Genomic DNA, 21,006 nt, shown 5'->3' on the forward strand with positions numbered 1-21,006 from the left:
GCACGGCCAGCACTGCGCGGTGAGGTCTCAGGCGTGTCCCGGCTGGGTCTGGGACGGTGGCGAGGGGGTGCTGGAGCCCCGCGGTGACAAGCAGCAAAGCAGGAGCCCGCGCTCGGGGGGTGACACCGCAGGGACGCCCGAGTCGTTTGGTTTCCGACACACCCCGTGTCGCTCGGCAGGGCACACCCTTCCCTCCGGCGGGGGCCCCGCTCGCCCGGCCGCAGAGTCCCCACCAGCCCTGCCTGGGTACCGGCCCCGAGGGGGGTTCCCAGGGCTGGGGGGTGCCGGTCGGCCCCTCGTCTCTCTGCCCGCTGGCGGCTCATGTCTCTGCAGCGAAAGCGGGTGCGAGACGCTCTGTGCTGGGCTGGGGCACAGCAAGGCTGCAGGTCTGCAGGGACCGTGCGGCTTGGGGGGGTCGGGGAGGCGCGAGGGGACACTGTGCCCACCGGCAGAGAGGCGCAGGGTGGAGCACGAGGCAGGGACGCAGCGTTGTCCAAGGCAGGAACATGGGATTGTCCGAGGCAGGGATGGGGTCTGCACGGGGCAGTGATGGGGGGGGCTGTATGGGGCAGGGATGGGGGGGCTGTGAGGAGCAGAAGGAGAGGGATGCAGAGCTGCAGGGTGCTCGGGGAGCCCCCAGGTAAGCGGGGTGCTGCCGCCACGGGGCGCTTTGACGCTGAGCCCCCCGGTCCCTGAGCGCGGCCGCCCCGGCGGGGGGTCTGTCCGGGGCCGCCCGGGCGCCGTCAGGGCCAGCCCCAGGGTGGCTCCCAGCCTCGCCGTTCCCGCAGCCCATGTTTGGGCCGCGGCTGCAGCAGGGCCATAAAAGGCAGCGTGGGGAGGGCGCTGGCGCTGGGCCCCGCTGCATCGCGGCCGCCGCACTGGGGGCGTCCCGGGGAGCTGCCACCGGGAATTGGGGCTGGGGGCCGGGGCTGCTCCCAGGGCTGTGGGGCGGCCCTGTGGAGGGGATGCCCTGCGCCTCCCCCAGCCCCTTGCTGCCCTGCAGAACAACCAGGCAGCCCCTGTCCCCACCACCCCAACACCCATGGGTGCCTGGGGTGCCGGGGAGTGCGTCCGGCTGGTCCCGCAGGGGCACAGCCAGAGCTGCAGCCGAGCCCCCGCTGGTCACACAGCCCTGGGAAGGGGCTCGCTGCAGTCTCGGGTGCCCTCCCAGGGTGGGGGAGCCAGGCACGTTCTTGTCTAACGTGGTCCCTCGCGGAGTGGTGGTGGCAGTCCCCGGCACAGGGAGGGGGTTCGCCGCTGAGACTAACTCGGGTGGTGTTGCCGATGCCAAGACATGGGGATCAGAGGGACCAGGAGAGACTGGCATGGGCTGAAAGCACGGAAACGAAATCCAGGCTGAAGCCAGGCTGCTAATCCATCCCAGGGGATGCTTGGGCTCGGGGGCGTCTCGAGGGGCAGGTGGTGGGGCAGGAGCTGATGCAGAGGGGAAGGAGCCGCAAACTCGAGAGCTTGTCAGGCGTCAGGATGGCAGATATGGCAGTGGCAAACTCTGTGCAAGTGTTTTGGCTGCGCTGAGCCGATGTAGGACCTTCTGTAACACACGCTGAGGACCAGAGCTGGGAGGTGTTCAGTGGGCTGAGGTCCAGCAGATGTGCAGTAAATGCAGTCAAACCAGCTCCAGGGGGCAATAACGGGGAAAAAAGTGGAGGCAGTGAGATTTTGGGGTGATGCAGGAGGACTCATTCCCTCCGGGGACTTGCTCCGGCTGACCCCAGGGACGTCCTTCCCGGCAGGGGCTGACACACTGACTGAATCCCGGAGAGAACAGCAGAGATGGTCAGATAACTGACCCATCACAGAACAGTGACTAATTTAGGAGGAAAGCCCCAATGTGCCACGGCCGCTGCCGGCCGGGGTGGGGTGTGAGCCAGCCCGGAGGAATGCGGGGAAGATAAACAGTGAGAAGGAAGGGCGATTCCCCAGGTATCGGGGTGGGCACCGCCGAGCGGCAGCAGGGCAAAGTCTGAAGGCTGGAAAGCTGGGGCCGAGCGTCGGGATGGGCTTCCAGCTGGCGAGGTGGACCCGGGGGGACTCCCCCCAGGTGGCATTCACTGGGGCCTTTCGAGTTGCGTTGGGCAAAAGCTGGGAGGTTTTCCCGGGCCAGCGCTGCCGGTGCTCCTGGGCAGTGGCGGAGGAGGGCCGTGGTGGCGGCCGTGTCCTTCCCGCGCCGTGTCCCCCGCGCTGGGCTCAGGCCCCCGTCCCAGCACAGCCAGCAGCTCCCTCGCTCCTGCTTCAGCCCACGCGGGGGGTTGGCGATGCAGGCGCGTAACACGGAGCCCGGCCGCAGCCATTTTACACCTGGCATTAGGCAAAGCAGGGAAATCCCCATCCGTGGCACGTCCTCGCGGGGGTCTGGGGGCTGCGGCCCCGGGGACGGCAGGGGAGACCGGCCGCCTGCACCCGCTCAGCCCCCCCGTGCCACAGGGAACACGGGGCTGATTCATCTCCCGCCTTGGCTTCTGCTTACGTACGTTCACACTGTTCGTTCCCTGCCCGAACGGCTAAATTAAGCCCAGCAACAATGGGCCATCGATTATCCCATTATATTTCCATCGGGCCTGACTTCACAGCGGGCTCCTGGAGGGCCAGAAACGTGGCCTTGGCAGGGGCTCGGTGCCAACAGCACCCGTGCGGTTCTGCTCTCTGGAGCCCCGAGCACCGGGTAGCCCGGTAACGCCGGCTCCGCGGCCCCGCGTCAGCCACTGCCCCGTCCTCTGGCAGCGACGGCGCGGCAGAGGCTGTACGCCAGCAGTGATGCACCAGGGAGGGAAACGGCCCCTGTTTCAGGGGAACCCCCCATCCTCAGGGGGGCTCTTGGGGGCCATCCCAGCTCTGGCAAGGTCAGGGCTTGCTCCAGCCCCTGCAGGCCATGTCCTCTCTGCCCCCCACTTTCCGCAGGGCTGTATCCCGTCCCAGGTCCCCGCACTCCCCTTGTCAGCCACGGCATCGGCACTGCCTGCCTCTTCCTCTCACCTGTCTTGCCTGTGAAGCCCAGGAGAAGCCAAGTCACGGGGTCCCGTGAGCCCCCTCACCCTATCCCATCCCATCCCATCCCGTCCCGTCCCATCCCATCCCATCCCATCCCATCCCATCCCATCCCGTGCAGGGCAAAAGCCCCAAGAGCACCAGGTCTCGGGTGGCCGTTTCTTCCTGCGTCACCCATCTCAGCCTTGCTCGTTCCAACACTTATTATTACCCAAACCGCTGACAAGTGATTTTTTTCATAACAGAAAGGTCAGCACCTGTGGACCCTCATCGACTGCCCCATGGTGCCCACCCTCCCGGTGGGGCTCCGGCTCGGCTCTGCCCCACAACTCTGTGATGCCTGTGAGCATCCAGGTGCCATGGAGCATCCTTCCAGTGGCAATTTGCAGGAGGAGGGCTGAGTCAGGCCGTGTTTGCGGCAGGAAGGAGAGGAGTGGGCACCCCGGGATGGTCCTGGGTGACCCGGGCAGCGCCGTGTGGGGTGGCAGCCCAGGGAGAGCCCCCAGTCTGCCCCCTGCACGGAGCTGGGTCGGTTGCCCACTCCCCGTGTGCTGCCCGAGGTCGCAGGGGAGCTCCAGTGAGCAGCAGTGACGGTGACGCTGCTGGGGATGCTTCGCCTGCAGATCTCCTACCTGCGTCAGCAGATGAATTCCCTGGTCTCATCCCGCTCCGGCATCTCCTTAACCCTTTCCTGCCGGCAGCTGCACTGCGAGGAGGGACAGCTGAGCACACAGGCTCCATGGAGAGCCACGCTGCTGGCAGCTCGTGTCTCGGTGGCTGTGACCCCTCTGGGTGCAGGCTGGATGCGGCTCCTGGGCCTGACGCTGCTCTCAAATCTTGCAGGAAGGGACGCAGCATTTCCCAGCTTGGGGAAGCTGCTCCGCACCCTGCTTGGTGCCCCCAGCTCTGCTGCAGCCTTCGCTTGGCGTCCCTTTCCCAGGCCCGTCCTGGCTGTGCCGCATCCCTGCCCACCCTCACAGGCATCCGCCGCTGCTGCCCTCCCGAGCCGGGGCTGGGGGCTGCTCCGGGGGCCGGGGCGCGCTCTCCCTGCTGACCCCGATCCCCGGGAAGAGCCGGCACCACGGCGGCTGCCGCTCGCCGAGCACCTTCCCAACGCTCACGGCTGCAGCGCGGGCATTCGGGCAGATTTATCACCTTGGCAGAAGGCCTAAAGGGCAGCTGGTGTTTGGGCTGTTTCCAGGGTTTCCAGTCACCGCTGGAAGTTTTTCAGCACCCACCCTCCCGTGCAATATGTGGGAATTGGGTTCCTGCAGCTGGGACCCGGCTGCCGGTGCCGATTTGTGCCGGGCAGCCCCCCGGCGGATGCCCTCGCTCCCCGGCACCAGCAGTACCAAAGTGCTCCCTGCCTTCATCCGTAGCACGGGGTCTGCTCGGCACCGAGGGCTCGGGGTCATGCAGGGGGTTGGGATCACTCTGCCGGGGTGTTTGCCGTGTCTCCACAGCACTCGGCCTCCAGCAGGGCTCCCCCGCGCCTCCCCTGCACCCCCGGGGTGCAGCGAGCCAGAGGGGAAGGGTGGCTTGGTGGTCCTAGGAGGCTGCTGGGATTTGGAGGGGACGGTGACTTTAGCATCCCTGGCATGCCTCGAGGCGCGGGAAGAAAGAGCTGTGGGAAAGTGGCCACTGACAAGCCCTGGGTGCGCGGGCTGGCTGGGATGGGCTGTTCCGGGGCTTGTGAAGAGCATCATGGTGGCCAAGGGATGGGATTCGAGGGCTGTGCCCAAGGCAGGTTGGGGTCCCTGGGCAAAGCGGGGTCGATGGGGCTGGCAGCCGCAGGGCCAAATCTTGAGGGGGGAATGCACCCATTCGGAGCCCGGCCACCGATACAGCCCAGGTTCCATGCTCTGCGAGGAGCCATTCCCTGGATCTCCAGGTGTTCCAGGAGCCGGGAAGGGCTGGAGGTATCGCAAGAGCAGGGGCCTGTTGTGTATAAACAGCAGCTCGGCACAGCGAGGAGCCCGCGGGGCTCAGCCAGGCTGGGGAGGAGACCAGGGCGACGGGGGCTCTTCCCAGCGCCGCTCCCAGGACGGTTGGTTTAGATTTTAGATTTTTAGGTTATTTTTCTGTGTTGTATAAGGCTGCGAAAGGCAAGATACAATCTCGGCTCCCCTTCCCCAGCCCCGCGTGTCTCTGCGGGATGCTGACCTCTCCAGCGCGTGAGAGCACCTCAGGAGCCTCTGGAGAGCAGAGGACTTTGGCGGCCACCCACCGCCCAGCCCGGCCGCCTCTGCCACCACCGGGGTTAGTCAAGCACCAGCCACAGACAAAAAGCAGCTTAACTTGTTTGTGGTTCCTGAAAGACAAATCCAAGCCAAACAAAATCAAAAATCCCAGGAAGAGTCTTCAGGCTGCTCCTTCTCTGTGTCCCCGCTGCTCCTTTGCCACGTGAAGCGGGAGCTTTGGCAGGGGCTGAACTTGCAGCGGCTGAATTTGGAGGGACCTGGTGTATGTGGGCACGGTGGAGGGTCGGGGGCAGCTGGAGAGTCTCTTCCAGTTGGCAAAAAGCACTAATAACAGTGCTGGCTGACACCAGGTCCCTTTTACTGGGTTCCCCGAGCTGTCACCGTGCTCAGGCCGGTGGTTTTGGAGCACGCCCGGTGTCGCTGGGTCAGTCGCGGACCCCAGGAGACACGGATGGCTCCACGCGCCCGGCCTGGCTGCGACAGACCGCAGTCCCTTAATGGCAATTTTCCTTTATTGAGGAGACGCCGTGCGAGGACAGTCGCCTGGTTAATTCGGCTTAAAAGAGGTCCCTGTAGCGGAGTTGCTGTGACCTCGTCGGGGAGCACCTCCCGCCCCCCACGGCCAGCGGAACAGGAGGGTATTTCGGGGTGCAGCCAGAGCAACAACGGGGTGGAGCAGGTCCCCATGTGAAAACAAACCCTGACCTGGGTGTTCACACTCAGGCGTCGTGGCCCTGGGGCGGTCCCAGGGACTTTAGCAGAGGGAGGCGCTTTGATTTCGCTTTGTTTTTCTGCTTTTTGTACCACTGCACCGTGGCGCGGCTCTATTTGTGTATTTTTTTGCGGAGATGCCAGCCTGCCGAACAGAACAGAGAGAGCTTGCAAGGGGAAACAGAGGGAAAAAACCCAACCCCCTTTGATATTGCCTTCCCATGGGACCAGCTGGGGCTTTGTTTTAAAGGTGAGCCGCAGAACAGCAGTTTACATGACGGCAGCTTGCAGACAAGGATGGGTTTGGAAACAAACCACCAAAGCCACCAGGGTGGGCAGGGATCCCTCTGCTTCCTGGGGGCTGGGGCCAAGCCCAGCCTTCCAAGAGAGGGAGAAGGGGCCGGGGACGGTCCCTGCCCAGGGGGACAGCTCGTCCTGAGCTGTGGGCAAGAGCCCAGCGTAGCCCCTGCCTCCCTCGCCAAGCCCTGCTCCCCACGCCTGGCCGGCTGCCGGTGAGCTCAAAGGCTTGCACAGCCAAAATCTGCCAGAGAATCTCTCCAGCACTGACTGTTTCTATCAGCTGTATTTCCTTTATTGGTTTCAAGCATAACATTTATTTTAAGTGCCCCCAGGTTGAGCACAAGGGCGGCATTTCCCCCCCTGCCCCACAACCGGTGAGGGATGCTGCAGTGAAGCAGGTCCAGGGGTGCTGCCCCAGCCCCAAGGAGAGCTCTGCAGCCGCCTTCAGCCCGTGACCCAGGTGAGAGCTCGGTGCATTCAAGCATCTCACCCCAAAACCAAACCAGCCTGTTGGGTTCGTTACCGAGACTCGCTTCATGACAGCATTACCCAAATATTTTCTTATTAAACCTGGCAGCATCCAAACACACACCGCTCTCCGCTGGGCAGGTGAATGTGCTCTGACAAAACCGGGCTGGAGAAGCCTCTCCAAACCACGGGATCTTCAGACAGGTCTTAAAATAGAAAAGGGTGTCTAGCTCGCTGGTGGGTGGTGGAGGAGCCCAGGGCTGGGCGCTGGGGTCCCCGGGGCGCTGTGCCCCAGTATCCACCGCAGGCAGATTTCAACAGTTAAGGCAGCAACAGGACGAGGGGCAATGGTTTTAAACTAGAGCAGGGCAGGTTTAGATGAGACATCAGGATGAAGTTCTTTCCACTGAGGGTGGTGAGACACTGGCCCAGGTTGCCCAGAGAGGTGGTGGAGGCCCCATCCCTAGAGACCTTCAAGGCCAGGCTGGATGAGGCTCTGAGCAACCTGATCGAGTTAAAGATGTCCCTGCTGACTGCAGGGGGTTGGACTAGATGGCCTTTAGAGGTCCCTTCCAACCCAACCCATCCTATGATTCTAGGTACCACACAGACCACCTAACCACTGCTATTTCCAAACTGCAGCATCAAATTGCCTAAAAACTGTTTTTTGGAGACAGAAACCCTATGAAATGTGAGGAAGAGCCCGATTCCCTGCCTCGACATCTCAGGGGAGGTGTCCCTGCGCCCTGCTCAGCTTCCTCCTGCCCCAAGGTGGAGCAGCTTGGGAGGGGGAGCCGCAGGCAGGAACCACCATGGCAAGAGCCGGGCACGGTGGCCAGGAACAGCGGTGATGGGCACTGGCTGCGAGGCGCGAGCAGAAGACAAGCTCTGAAAAGATCCTGCTTTTTTCTTAGAAAACTTCAGTTTTCTGGGGAGGAGGAAAGTGAACGTGAACCTCAGGCACCTGCCATGAGGGATGCGGGACAGGGTAAAAAGCCCAGCTTGGGGGCAGGCACGGCCCGAAGGGAGGCCAGAGCTCAGCTCTGTGACCTGGCGAGGTTTGGAAGCGGGGGAGCCCGGACCTTCACAGCAGAACTCTTTTTCAAAGCCCTTTTTAAGCTCGAACTAAGAGAGAGTTGCCTTTCATAGCCAGAAGAAGAAATGAACTCCATTTGATTTTCAGGTACTTGGATGGTGTGGAAGCTCTTGGCCGAAGCGCAGACTGCAATAAAATCGGCCACAAAAATATTTCAGGAGCTTCCTCTAAATTTCCAGCCCTGCAGTTAGAGCAACCTGGTTCTGGAGCAGCCTGTGGGGAGGGGGGAAAGGGGGGCTCCGGCAGCTTTTGAGGTGTGACTCCGGGTGGGAAACGGCCTGCATGGGGCTGAGCCACGGGCTGCCAGACGAGGGCTTTCTCCGCCGGTGCTCTGGTGGCCCTGGGACGGGCAGCACTGGCCCGGCCGCTCGCAAGGGAGCTGCTCACTGCAGAGTCACCGGCAGCCCCACGGCAAGTCCAAGCCGCCGGCATGGCTCCTGCTGGCCGGGGACTCGCCCCAGCCTCTGCTTTTCTTCCCAGGCGGTGCGAAACCTCATTGTGCTTTGTGTTTCTAAATGCTTAAATGAGAGAAATAAGTGGCGTGCAGAGCCTTCCCCAAAGCGCTGAGCACGAGCAGGGCAGGGCCGGGCTGGAGCGGGATGTGACCATGAACTGCAGCCGGCCAGACTGGTCTATTTTTACGACCCAAGCGGAGAGACATTGGGATTAATCAGCCAGCCCACAGGGGACAAGCTAAGTTGGGTTTTAAATTCTTTGGTGCTTGTAATAACTCAGGTGAGTCTCTTTGTTCTTGTGAACTGTAATTTTTCATTTGACAGGTGGCGTCCCTTGAACAAAACAGCCGAACAGCCACGTCCCAACACAGCCCGTGCCCGGGAAGCGAGACCAAGCTAAACCCAGCTGCCTCTGCCCCGGCTCACAAACGCGCGTTTCCCCAGCGCGGCGGCTCCAGCAGCAGTTGGGCTGAATGTCGCTGCTCCGTGCCCGGCCCGTGTGGTTAATGCTTAATGCCGGGGACAAACGAAGCGGGTCCATCGATCCTCGCCATGTGCCCAGGCGCGGGGTGGCTGGCACGGCCCAGGCTCTGTCCAGGAGGAGTCGGGGAGACACGCCACTCTCCTCGGCTTCCCCGATGCAGGCGCTCGGGTTCCCGCTGGGATCACAAAGCGCGGTGTTACCGCTGCCAGCAGCCAGGACTCAGTTTTCTTTTTTTCCTGCTCCCCTTCCCCTCGGCAGCAGGAGGCAGAAGGATGTGTCAGCTCAAGGCTGAGTCTAAAGAGGCTTATGCTGACTATTTACCTTTGCGAGAGTCTATTTTTGGCTGCTCAGCTGCAGCTAATTCAATGAACAGGGCAGCGATTCAGGAGAGAAGCCACATGAGGGTCATTGTTTCTAGGATCCACTTTACTCCTCTGCCGGGGCCAGAAGCCTTGCTTCTTTTTTGTTCCTTGTTTTTTTTTTTTTTTCAGATGGCAAAGAGCATCACAAAGGAAAAGGCGACCTTGGGGACAGGTCAGAGGGACCTCGGAAACCTGCTGCCCTGTCCAACGCTTGACTCGTTGCCTGCCTTTCACTACCGAGGAATCCCAAGGTTGCTCCTGACCCTACCCGAGATGCAGCCAGAGGGCTCCAGGTCGGCTCCACACACCCTCCTGTTCCCGCACGTCCCACAAGCTCAGAACTTTGTGAATATCCAGTGTGGATTTAATAATGGCATCAGGAGTTAACGAACAGGCTGAGACTGGAACCAAGTCACCTGGGACGTGATGGCTGCTGGTAAACAGGGAGCAGCCGGGTCATCAGCTCTGTCTCTATTTCTTTGCTTGTTGCGAAGTGGAGCTCAGCGTGTGACAGGAGCTTGGGGACGGTGAGCAGTAGTAGAAAGACACCTGAAATCTCCTGCTGGCAGTGGGACCCGCAAGGGACACCAGGCACAGGTGAGCTGGCCGAGGGGTGGCACGCTGGTCCCGGCGATGGGCTCCCACGCAGCTGAACACTGCTTCAAACAGAAAAAACCAGCTTTTTCCACATGCTGGAAAACTGCAGCGCAGAGTCTTTAACTAAACAAACCCTGAGTGATTTCCACATTGCTGAATGACATTTTAATAGTGGAAAAATAATGCTAAAAATTATCTACTTCATCTCTTCCCATTGTCTTCTACTGGCTGGGAATGACTGCTGCAGCAAAACCAGCTCCGGATCTTCTGGTCGGTGTTTGCCGGTGCCTCCCAGCCCACTGCCAGCAGCCGAGAGCCCTGGCAGGGGCTGCCCGCCCCGTGCCCGGCCCGCAGAGCCCGACCGAGCTGCCCACGCACTGCGGCTCCTCGGGCAGCGCTCCCGGGGAGGCTCCTGGGGAGGCTCCCGGCCGCTCTGGCGCTGGCGGATGACTCGCGGTGAGGTGAAGGGCTGGCGGTGATGCCCGTCCCCAGGTGGGTGCCTGTCCCCGTGAGGAGCTGGCACCTGCTCGCCTGCCACCGAGCCGCTCTGCAGGAAGATGCTTCCAGCTTTTTCTGACGTGGTTTTTCAGACCCTAATTCAGCCACCGGCACTGAAAGCTCGCTTCTGGATGAATACATCGAGTGCTGCCGCACAGCCCCAGGCTGGAGTCAGGGAAACGCAGCCCCAGCACCCAACACACCTCTCGTAGAGCTGCAAAAGGAGCGGCTCAGGCTGTGGGGACAGTGTTTGGCCAAGTGCTGGCCCCCGACTGTAAGGTACAGCCCCAGCCTGTACAGCAATGTACCACACAAATGCCTCACACGAACTTTTATTATTCACTGAAACATCATAAATCTCAAAGAACTCCCTGGTTCACGGCAAAGCAGCCACCAGCCCTTACACGAGGTGTCACCTCCTACAAGCCCAGCAGGCACCTGCAGCCTCAGGACCTCCGGAAGCCGGGCTGCCAGGAGGCGTGCGGTACTGCAGTAGGTTTCACCATTGCTCTCATCAAGGGGAAGGTTTTCATCCTCCGAATTAAAGGCACGCAAATCAGGAGCCAAACCATCCTTCTGCCACGCAACAGCCACTCTTTGGCATGGTGCCTGCGTAGAGTCAAGTCTTTTTCCCCTTCCGAAAGCAGCGTGGACTTGGTTTGTGCTGGTTTCACACGAAGCATCCCAGTTGCCAGCCTCCCTTCCCAGCAGGTGTGGGGCGCGCGGGCTCCACAACAGGCTGTGGGTAAGGCCTTGCAGGAAGGTTTGTAGAGACATTTGCTTGTCAGGTGCAGGTACCCGCTGCGGCCCTACGTGCGAGGATACGGGGATTTCCACACGTGCTGCTAACGGGACAAACATGCCTGACAGCCAAAGCTGAGTCCCCCCCGCCAGACCAAGACAGAGTTGTACGAGAGAAGCAGCGGTTGAAGTGAGAGGGAGCAAGACAACCAGGAAAGGCTGCAAGACTTCATACGCCATGCAGAGGGATGGGCAAAGCCGGTACAACCCACTGCCACCTCATCTCCTTTTTCACTCTTACAAGGAAACTATTCCCCCGGCTCTGTTTGGCACAAACGCTGGCTCAGGACACACCTTTGGATGCCACTGAATTGGGTAAGGACATTTGGCAACGCGGCTGTGCTCAAGGCCCCAGCTCCACTTCTAGTTGGCAAATTTTACAGAAGACAAGAGGGGAAACATGATGTCCTTTCAAAAATACTTCAAGGGAAACCTTTACCAGAGATGGAGCTCAGCAAAAATGACTGCAACAAACCAAGTTTCACTTTCACTTTGGGACGGGGAAGAGGGTGCACCAGCGGCACCAGCCGAGGAGCCTAGGGCCCTCTTGGAGCGCGTGTGCTACAGCCTGCGGCAAAGACAGGTCGGGACAGTAAATACTCAGTAATTGAGAAGAGCCAAAGGAAATACATCGGGAAACATACTGGAAACAACAGACTTCCATAAACGAGTGTCTGAAGTCTGTAGTTGTCAGCATAAAGAAACAGCTTTGCTGCACTGTTGTGAAGAAGTAAATTTTGAAAGGTGTCTGTGAAATACCCTGACTACAGAAAAGCAGTGCTTTAAGATCTGCGGCTGTACAATTTCTGTACAAATGGAAAAAAAATCATGCCAGTCAGTATATCGTATGAAAAAAGAAAAGGCGAGAGACGAGACCTTCAGGTGACCAGTTCTTCCTCACCAACAAAGCAGACACCTTCCCTGCAGTCCCAATAGTCTGCAGGTTTATTTTTGGCAGATTATAATTAAAATGGTCTTTATGGCTTTAGAGAGAAGCCGCTGTGCTGCATGTTTTGGTTGAAGCAGAGAGTGCGTGTGTGTGGAATGCTCTGGATGAAGGGACATCGCAGAGAGAGGCCTTGCCACAGCTCTGCTCCTTCCACCCAACCCACAAACGCTGCTGGTCGCGCTTGGCTCTCTCTTGTGTTCTCATTTCTCATCAGCAAGTAACAAAGTTCTGGTTGCTAACCAGTCCAATCCCAGAGGCAGAATAAAAAGTCTTTGTTAAGACCTAGAAAAGCTTTATGTTTCTAACAAAATCAAATCCAAGCACGTGCAAACACTGTTCCTGGTTTGATGCATTTTGTTCAGGCTCCACCAACAGAGCACTGGAATTTGCTTTCCCTGTAGAATGATTTCATTCCTTGTCCATTCTCCACCTTTCAGTCTTCTCAGGAGTCTTGACAAGCTATCCCTCCATTTTTGTCTTCAACATTTTTTCCTAGGCACATCCTTCCTGTCCTTCCCTCATCCGCCGTCACACCCTGTTCCTCTCCAGCTATTTTCGGAAAGCAAAGACGTCCCGTGTTTTCAAGCCTCTCTTGCCTTCGCTTCCTGGTTTAGGAGAAGACACTTCCGCCAGTCCCCCGTACGGGCAGCTCTCGCACTCCGGGTGATGGCCAGAGCACTCCACAGCGGGGATGAAGCCACTGTCCCACATTCCTGTCCCACACAGCTTGCAGAGGTCATGCAGGCTGCAGGGGATGCGGGGCAGCAGGTGGAACTGATAGAGCAGACTCCTCGCCTGGAGGGGAGAGAGACAAAGTCATTCGCACCGCACCGGGGGATGAACATGGAGAGCAGGGGCAGCCCGTGGCCTCCTGTCCCATCCCCCTGCCTGGCTACCTTAGAAGAGTCAAAGCTTCAGCAAAGGAGCATTCCTCCTGAACGCAAAGCTGGAGGTTAAACGAGGCACTGGGGACACTGGTGGGTGGCAGGAGCTGCCGCACGCTGCAGCACATCCCACGGCCTGCAGTCACTCCCAGCCCACGGTGGGCTCGGGACCATGGCACAAAGACCAACAGCTCTGTCTGCCCTTTCCCTGAGCACGTGCAAGGGTTATCCCAACCATACCATTACCTCCTAAGCACTCTACAACTACCTCTTATTTCTGCAGAACTTGTGTCCAGGCAAACAGCAGCACCCCACCCGCCCAGGCTCCAAACAGGGGACTACAGGAGACGCAGCAGATGAAGCGTCAGTCCCTGATTTTCTCAATGCTCTGACTCATCTCTCGGACCTGAGGCTCAGCCCACATCAGCACACAGGCATTTACCTTCCTGAGTACAAGTTCTCCATTCATGTGCATAGCCAGGTTGCCGAAATGCAGCAGCATCTGGTCAGTGGCCAGCTGTTGTTCAATGACATCATCCCCATAAATCACCACGATGGCCACACAGATAAAGAGGTGGAAATAGTCGGTCTGCAATGAGAAAACAGGGGCTGGAGTACAGCAGGTGGAGGCAGAGGTCTGGCTTACCCTCCCCACCCTCCACAACAATATCCTTACAGAGATTTTGTGCTCCTTCCAGTTGTGCCTAGTGGTACAGAGAACAGGAGTTATTGGTGAATTCTGAACCACAGCTGAGTCAAAGTCTTCCCTTTACAGTGCGGCAGCAAGGTTTGTGCCACAGCTTTCAAAGCAGACTAACGATTTTTGGGAAGACGTTTTCCACCTGTGTAAAAGAAGTCTGAACTTCAGAAGTGGATGTTCAGCACTTTCTGAAAGAAACCTTTGAAGCCTGGACATCCTCAAGTAGGAGAGGCAAGTGTCCATCCTCCTGCTACATCGATAAACCTCTTTGATAGTTACAGACCCCCTGTAACACCTACTTATTTTGGATACTTTGCTACTAAGAGCCTTTATGGAAATCCTGCAACACTTGTTGAGGTGGTGAGGATTCAGCAAAGAACACTCTGCCGCCCGATGCATGCGGTGCCCACCTCCAGCTGTCTAACCTGATAGTGAGCCCAGCACGCTTCCCACATGCGCAAAGCCTCAGCATCTGGAAATTCACGTTTAAAACAGAGGAGGATCCAACGGTGACAGAAAAGCATTTGCAGGCCATCCTCTCCCAAGGAAGAAAGGTGCTGGTAGAAGCGCGGGTGCATGAGCCGCAGCAGCTCTCGCAGGTACATCTGGAAAAGATGCTCTGAGCTGAGCCACTGCCCTGTGCCCAAGGACTCGCGCCGCCCTCACCCACCCCAGGGACCCCCGTGCCGCCCACCAGACCCGGGCTCCTGCAGAGCCGGCCACCGGTCTCTGCTCTCCCAAAAACCTCCAGCCTCTTTATTACAGCACAGCCAGGAGCACGCTTGGATCTATCATTAAAGGCCAGAGCTTGCAGGCCACGGCAGGTATTTCACAAGGAAGGATGGAGGGTGAAAAGAAAATCCCATGACAGCTACCTTGTGAACAGAAAGAAGGGGAGAGATTCAGGGTGAGGAAAGCGCCTAGAGGCTTAAAAACTAGAGAAAAGAAAGGACATAGCTATCTCTGGCAATATTTCATTTCAATAGAAGCCAAATAATACGGAAGTGATTTTGGAAAGCCTGACTATATAGGCACATTACAGTGCGTAAATCTGTACATTAACTAACTGCACCTCACCAGCAGCCTCCCATGGGGTTTCCACCACCGGTTTGCTGCTTTAAATTGGTGCCATCATGACCTGGTCAGGATTGTTCAGGTTTAGAACGGATTTTTTCAGGATCTCAACCAGAAAACAACTGACATTCATGTTAAAACCTAGAAGTTTCCATTTTTAAACAAGTTCACCTTATTTTAAGAATCTCTGTCAGATAAGGCTTTTCATTTGGAGATAATTTTAAAAATCTATTAAAATATTAAAAAAACCTTAAAAATGAAAAACCCAAAAAAGATGGCTGCAGCTCAATCAACTCTTCTGCCACATTCACACCAAATGCCCCAGAATCATGACAAAAAGGAGCCAGTGAGTCTTCACTGCCTGAGAGAAGTGCGAAGACAAAGCAAGCAGCATCCTAAATACATTTGATCATAAAAGGTTCCTTGAATCAGCACCCTTTAGCATAGCCAAGGTAACTTTACTCTGACAATTTACTGGCTGTAACTGCCTCTGGAGTGCCCAAATCACCCAGGATCAAATTTATCCATCAGGTATTTTGTGGCTTCGGGGTGTGATTTGGCATGCTGGAACCCAACAGCCCAGGTTACTGCTTTATGGCATTCTCCTAATTTGCCTGGGAGAGGAGAAGCTAAAGAGAGGGCTAACGGGAGCTCAGCGTTCAGCCTCACCAGCTGTTTCTCCATATCCTCATCCCGGGGTGAGCTGATGAAGATTGTGTTCTGCATCAATCCTACAAAGCACCAGAAAGTATCCGACTCATCTAGGACCTCTGCCAGGAGCGGGGCAACCAGGTCGGACATCCCCTGGGAGTATCCAATTGTTGGGTTAAATACTGCATAGTTCAGCAAAATCCTCCTGGAGAAGAGATGCAAACGGCGAGGTGAGACACCGGGAGGGCACGTCACAGCTGAGCGTGGTGCCCTTTCCCTCTGTCCCAATGCCCACCCCGCAGGCTGAGTCAGGAAAGCGCAGAAGAGCAGCAGATCGCTCCTGCCATCTAAAAGATTAACTTGCAATTGCACCCGGAGGCTTGTGAACTTTTGAGCACCCGTGCAGCATGTTGCATCCCACAGAATCGCTTTCCCTAGAAGAACTATACCTAGAAGCATAATGAAGATACACTAGCACTATACCTAATGGGAACTCTCCTTTTTTTTTAGGATTACAACGTTTTGCATCAATCCAGAGAGGTTCCTGGATGGGCGACAAGAATTCCAAAAAGCATGCAGCAGCCTAAAACAATGGATTTGAACAGAGCTCCTTAGGCTCCTGCTTTCCTCCCGCAGTGCAGCCCGCTGGGAGCAGTGCAGAGGGAACAAACAACACCGTTCATCTCAGGTACGAAGACACACGACCCTGCCGTAAGGTGCTTTAATGCATACAGATAAACTCTGCTGCAAACGTCAGCCCAGTGAAATAAACTCCAGGAGAAGGTTTTCAATACACAGACAACAAAATATAAAGAGAAAATGGGAATTTAAAAAGACTAAGAAGACAGAAATTAAAGGATTGCTCATCCCTACAACACCCACGAGGCTCCAGGCCATACTGTTAGATGAAATCTAAGTGTTTTGTAGGCCCACATTTACAAGTCACACACCTGTGAAGCAGACTCTGGTGTGCTCGTTCTCCACCCCGTCACAAGAACCACAAGCAACTGCCCACAACCCTGCTGCAGCACCCATCACCCTCCCATAGCCACAGAGGGCTCACACCCCTCCCGTGCCTATGTGTGCAAGGAAGCTCGCTGACAGCAGCAGGGTTATTGTATCAAGAAGTAAATGGCCAAAGCAGCAGCGAAAGCACAGGGGAGGAAGTCCTTGTTTTTGCATCACTTGCTACAGTCGCTCTATGCACGGTGCTCTGCAGCACTCCCAAGGCAGCAACCAAGGCAGCCTGGGCCGGGGGGTGTTACGGAGTTTTCTATACATTCAGTAGCACATGCTGTTTGCGACACTAGAATCAGACACTTCACCTCATAGTTTCCACGTTCGGGTTGTTCTCCCCTCGAAAGAACTGATTGCTGCGGTCAGTCCTCACGACGTCTTTATCTACTGTGAACTGTACTTTACGCCAAAAATCCTTCTGTTCATCTGGAGTCATTGAAAGCCTGGAAATTGAGCAGCAACAGGAGTACGTTGCCAAGAGAGACATATGATTGCCACAAGGAACAAAAAGCTTCATTTCAGCTTTAGTTTGCAGAGAAAAACTAGTCCTGTACAGAGTTTTCTCATCACCTGAAAAACAGACAAGCAGGTCTGTCCAGAACAGCAGATTTTCTGTCCAAACAGATTCCTAGAAGGAGCCTCCTGGGTTATAAACGGGATGACATGATGTGTTTTCTGCGATAAACTCTACTTGAGAAGCAGTCGGACTCTGCTCTCCACTGCTCCTTGTGGGTGGCACACCAGAACTCATCACTCTGTTTTGATTGTCATAGAATCATAGAATTGTCAGGGTTGGAAGGGACCTTAAAGATCATCCAGTTCCAACCCCCCTGCCCTGGGCAGGGACACCTCCCACTAGATCAGGTTGCTCAGAGCCCCGTCCAGCCTGGCCTTAAAAACTTCCAGGGATGGGGCTTCCACCACCTCTCTGGGCAACCTGTTCCAGTGTCTCACCACCCTCATGGTGAAGAACTTCTTCCCAACGTCCAGTCTGAATCGACCCGTCTCTAGTTTTAATCCATTCCCTCTAGTCCTACCATTACCTGACATCCTAAAAAGTCCCTCCCCAGCTTTCTTGTAGGCCCCCTTAAGATACTGGTAGGCCACTAGAAGGTCTCCTTGGAGCCTTCTTTTCTCCAGACTGAACAACCCCAACTCTCTCAGTCTGTCCTCATAGGAGAGGTGCTCCAGCCCTCGGATCATCCTCGGGGCCCTTCTCTGGACACGTTCCAGCACGTCCATATCTTTCTTGTAGTAGGGGCTCCAGAACTGGACGCAGTACTCCAGGTAGGGTCTCACGAGAGTGGAGTAGACGGGGAGAATCACCTCCCTCGACCTGCTGGCCACACTTGTCCTGATGCAGCCCAGGATACGACTGGCTTTCTGGGCTGCTAGCGTGCACTGATGGCTCATGTTGAGCCTGTCGTCCACCAGCCCCCCCGAGTCCTTTTCTTCAGGGCTGCTCTCAAGCCAGTCACTGCCCAGCCTATATCGGTGCTTGGGATTTATTAATTTGTAATCCTATTAATTAGGATTGTCTCCTAATTAATAATACTACTGTCCCTCTCTAGCTTAGATGTACCCACAACCAGTTTACAACATACAGTTCTTGCAGTAATGATTTCCTTGAATTAGATATCCCATCTTCTTCCCTATTTTTATATCCATAAATAAAGAAATTTAAGATCCCGTTTTCACCTTCAGTGTTCTAAACCAAGCACGCTAAGCTTGTAGTCTCGCCTGTGAGATAAGTTTCCCTGCGTGGTACTGCCAAGCCTGTTTCCAGACCCCAGGTAAGATAACACTTGAGCTGTATGGCAGTAGCTGCACCCCTCGGGAGGTCAGCAGTGCCTGACACACGTCCTTCACCACCTCTCGCTTCTCCACTCCCATCAGCTTCTCCTGAAGCCAAGGAGGCTGAGACTCCGTACCTCCCCAGCGGCATCACTGCCGCCTCAGGCCTGGGGAGAGATGAGCAGGGGAGGGCGACGCTGCTCCGTTACCTTTTCTCCTGGATCTCAAAGTACTCTTTCCTCTTCTGCAGCCTCAGTGCCTCCCTCTCTTCAGAGGTGGACTCGTAGCTGTAGTAGTGCAGCAGAAAGGGCCACACCTCCCCACGGATGGAAATATCAATCCCGCCAAAGAAAATGGCCTGGAAGAAGGAGCAAAAGTTATGACTGGTACAGTTTTAACGTTCCCCAAAACAGCAACAAGAAACTGGCCGCTACTATGCTTTGGTGGCTTTGCAGTTCTTTCCTGACAAGTGACGCCTTGATTCAAGCTCCTGCAATTTGCACATGTTTAGAGGGAAAGTGCTGGCCTTCTATTCCCAGACGAGACACAAATCGGGCTCATTTCAATGTCAATAACCCCCCCTGGAGAGGCTCTATGATTAACGTGTCGTTCTCATGTCACGGCTTAATCCCCAATCTTGGAGACACTGCATTTCACTGCAAACTTCTCTCTCAAGACCTGGACCCAGTGCTCCCCCGCAAGCCCTGCATTATTCCATACAGAAATCTCGATTTTCTTTTTTTTCTTTGATTTGTTCACACTGCATTTTGCAAACACGCCTAGCACCGGACAATTTGGTTTACTAATTCCAACCATCAGGAGATGCCGGACAGCTCATCCTCCTCGGTCAGGGAGATGCTCTACCACCCTGCCCGTAGCAGACTCATCTGCAGTCCCAGCAAGACCTTCAGCCAAGACTCATACGCCAGCCTTTATACTCTCAAGCACCCAGTTCTTGCCCCCAGCATGAAAGCAATCTCTTGCAGCGTCCACCTGGGACTCGCAGTGCGCGGGTGAAGCCCGCAGCAGCACCCCTCTCACCTTCTGCAGCTTGTACTCCTCTTCCACCTGCCCGGCTTCGTTCAGGTGGTGGAGCCAGGCAGACACATCCAGACGCTTGTACGTGTTCTCCTCGGGGTGGGTCTCCGAGGAGGGCAGCTTGGGACGGCGGATGGAGAACTGCATACAGGTTTTCTCATCGGTAAGCTGCTGAATGGGAGAAAACAAAACAAAAAACTGGAGGCAGGAGCCAGAGACGGCAGCAGAGTATGAAACCCAGCAATTTGCAGAGCAGGAAAACCTTTTTGCACGGTTCGCGTAGGATTAAGCACTGAGGTGCCGCACTTGGGGAGGTTTTTTTTTTAAATTCCAACCATTACAATAGCAAGAGTGATTAGAATAATTAAAAATCTGAGTACCACAAAACAGCTTCATCTTAAAAAAAAATTGTTTCCGTTCCTCCCCCAATCTTATCCCTGACCTGAAACTGAATTAATGCTGCTTACAGCAAAACTTCACCCTGCCAGGAATGCCTGCAATAAATTACATATGATTGGCCATATACAAAGGGATTGCTGTTAGGCAAGCAGGGAACTGCACTGCCAGGCTCTCTAAGGGCACTCATGATCCCAGTGCAAGACTGCAGCTGACATTTAATTTAAAAATCAAAGGTTGTTCAATGCAAAAAGTGAGCCCATGCGACCATAATAAGAAAAGCAGCAGGGGGCTCTGTGGGAAGGATGGAAATTTAAAAATCACTGTTTCTAATAAGCACATACAGTATCTTAAACAGATAATTAAAGAGCTCTTATCACATTTGTATGTAGATTGAACAAAATATGGCAAGATGCCTTGTCAAAACATTTTCCAATGCAGTGTGCTACGCTTCACAAAATGGATGAAAGACTCTGACAGAATTTCAGACCTACCACTGCAGATTTCCCCGCCACCTTACACGCCTAAAGCGCGGTGCTGACCTGTCGGGTTACCACGTCCAGCAAAACAACTACCTAAGCAAGTCCTCTGGATTATCTGCCCCCATATTCCACAGGCGGAACAGGAATGGATGGGGATAAGCAAGTACAACAGAGACCTCGCATCCGACTCACAGCTGCATCCTAAACAACATCCAGCTCACTGTAACTGTCTGCCTGACTTGGTGACGTGAACTCATCGCTTCATTTCTCCAACACGCTCCCCCGGCTAAAAACCTCAGTGCTGAAGCACCTGCTGGAAAACCCTCTTTGCCCCATGAACCCCGCTCGGGTACCTGGTCCTTGAGATGGGTCTCTGTGCAGTACTTCCATTGCTGAAACACCTCGGACAGTTTATCCAGGCCACCATGGTGAAAATGGAAGATCTTGTATTGGCTCTCCCTGCTGGCAACAACCAGTTGTCCACAGGTGCATGCCTCATCACTGTGGGCAAAACAACGGAGGAGAACAACCTGCATTTATTGCCCAGGATAACGAGAGGCCCAGCGGGGAGGGGAACATCAGATGAGAGAGTGAGGACAGCAAATTACAAAGAAGTGTAGCATCCAGTTGTCCCTTAAAACAGAGTGCAGAAGTAATGTTACAGCTCTGGACAAGGCCATAGTGATCCTCATTTCCTCCAAGAAGCTCCACTCCTGCCCGGTAACAGCACTCTCTTAGCCTTCCATCACATGAAGGAATTAAATTTAGTCTTCCCTGTGGAAAACCCCCCCAGAAGTCTACCCCAGCAACATTAACGCAGCACGCAAAGTCAGCTCCTAGAGATGAGCAGACTTGGTTGCATGTAGCATTGCCTAAAGAAGCAGGGAATGGGAGAGAAAAGAGGGAGGAAGAATGTTTTTAGTAACTTTTGTAATAATTTGAAAGATAATTGAAGAAGTTAAGAGCAGCAAGACCCTAGAGGAACCCTGGTGAGGGGCAGGCAAGGGAGAAGGTACCATAGGTAGAGATGTTTTCCACACCT

At 55.7% G+C, this 21,006-nt stretch overlaps 1 protein-coding gene across 9 annotated transcripts in view; it reads right to left on the bottom strand.

Annotated features, from left to right (window-relative positions):
* Positions 1-8,458: 8,458 nt before the first annotated feature.
* The window catches only part of TBC1D16 (TBC1 domain family member 16), a 37,633-nt gene continuing 25,085 nt past the window's right edge, over positions 8,459-21,006 (bottom strand). For 7 of the 9 annotated variants that reach the window (XM_054221782.1, XM_054221788.1, XM_054221786.1 and 4 more), the window contains 8 exons: positions 20,318-20,465; positions 19,090-19,257; positions 18,258-18,406; positions 16,563-16,697; positions 15,256-15,442; positions 13,938-14,117; positions 13,255-13,401; positions 8,464-12,723 (listed from right to left, as the gene is read on the bottom strand). In XM_054221782.1, coding sequence (XP_054077757.1) covers positions 12,478-12,723; positions 13,255-13,401; positions 13,938-14,117; positions 15,256-15,442; positions 16,563-16,697; positions 18,258-18,406; positions 19,090-19,257; positions 20,318-20,465 — 1,360 coding nt within the window. In that variant the 3' untranslated portion in view covers positions 8,464-12,477. Of the gene's footprint in view, positions 12,724-13,254; positions 13,402-13,937; positions 14,118-15,255; positions 15,443-16,562; positions 16,698-18,257; positions 18,407-19,089; positions 19,258-20,317; positions 20,466-21,006 lie in introns of all 9 variants that reach the window. The other 2 variants (XM_054221790.1, XM_054221789.1) reach the window with 2 other exon arrangements.

Source organism: Rissa tridactyla, chromosome 15, assembly GCF_028500815.1.
Source record: "Rissa tridactyla isolate bRisTri1 chromosome 15, bRisTri1.patW.cur.20221130, whole genome shotgun sequence".
Classification (NCBI taxonomy): domain Eukaryota; kingdom Metazoa; phylum Chordata; class Aves; order Charadriiformes; family Laridae; genus Rissa; species Rissa tridactyla.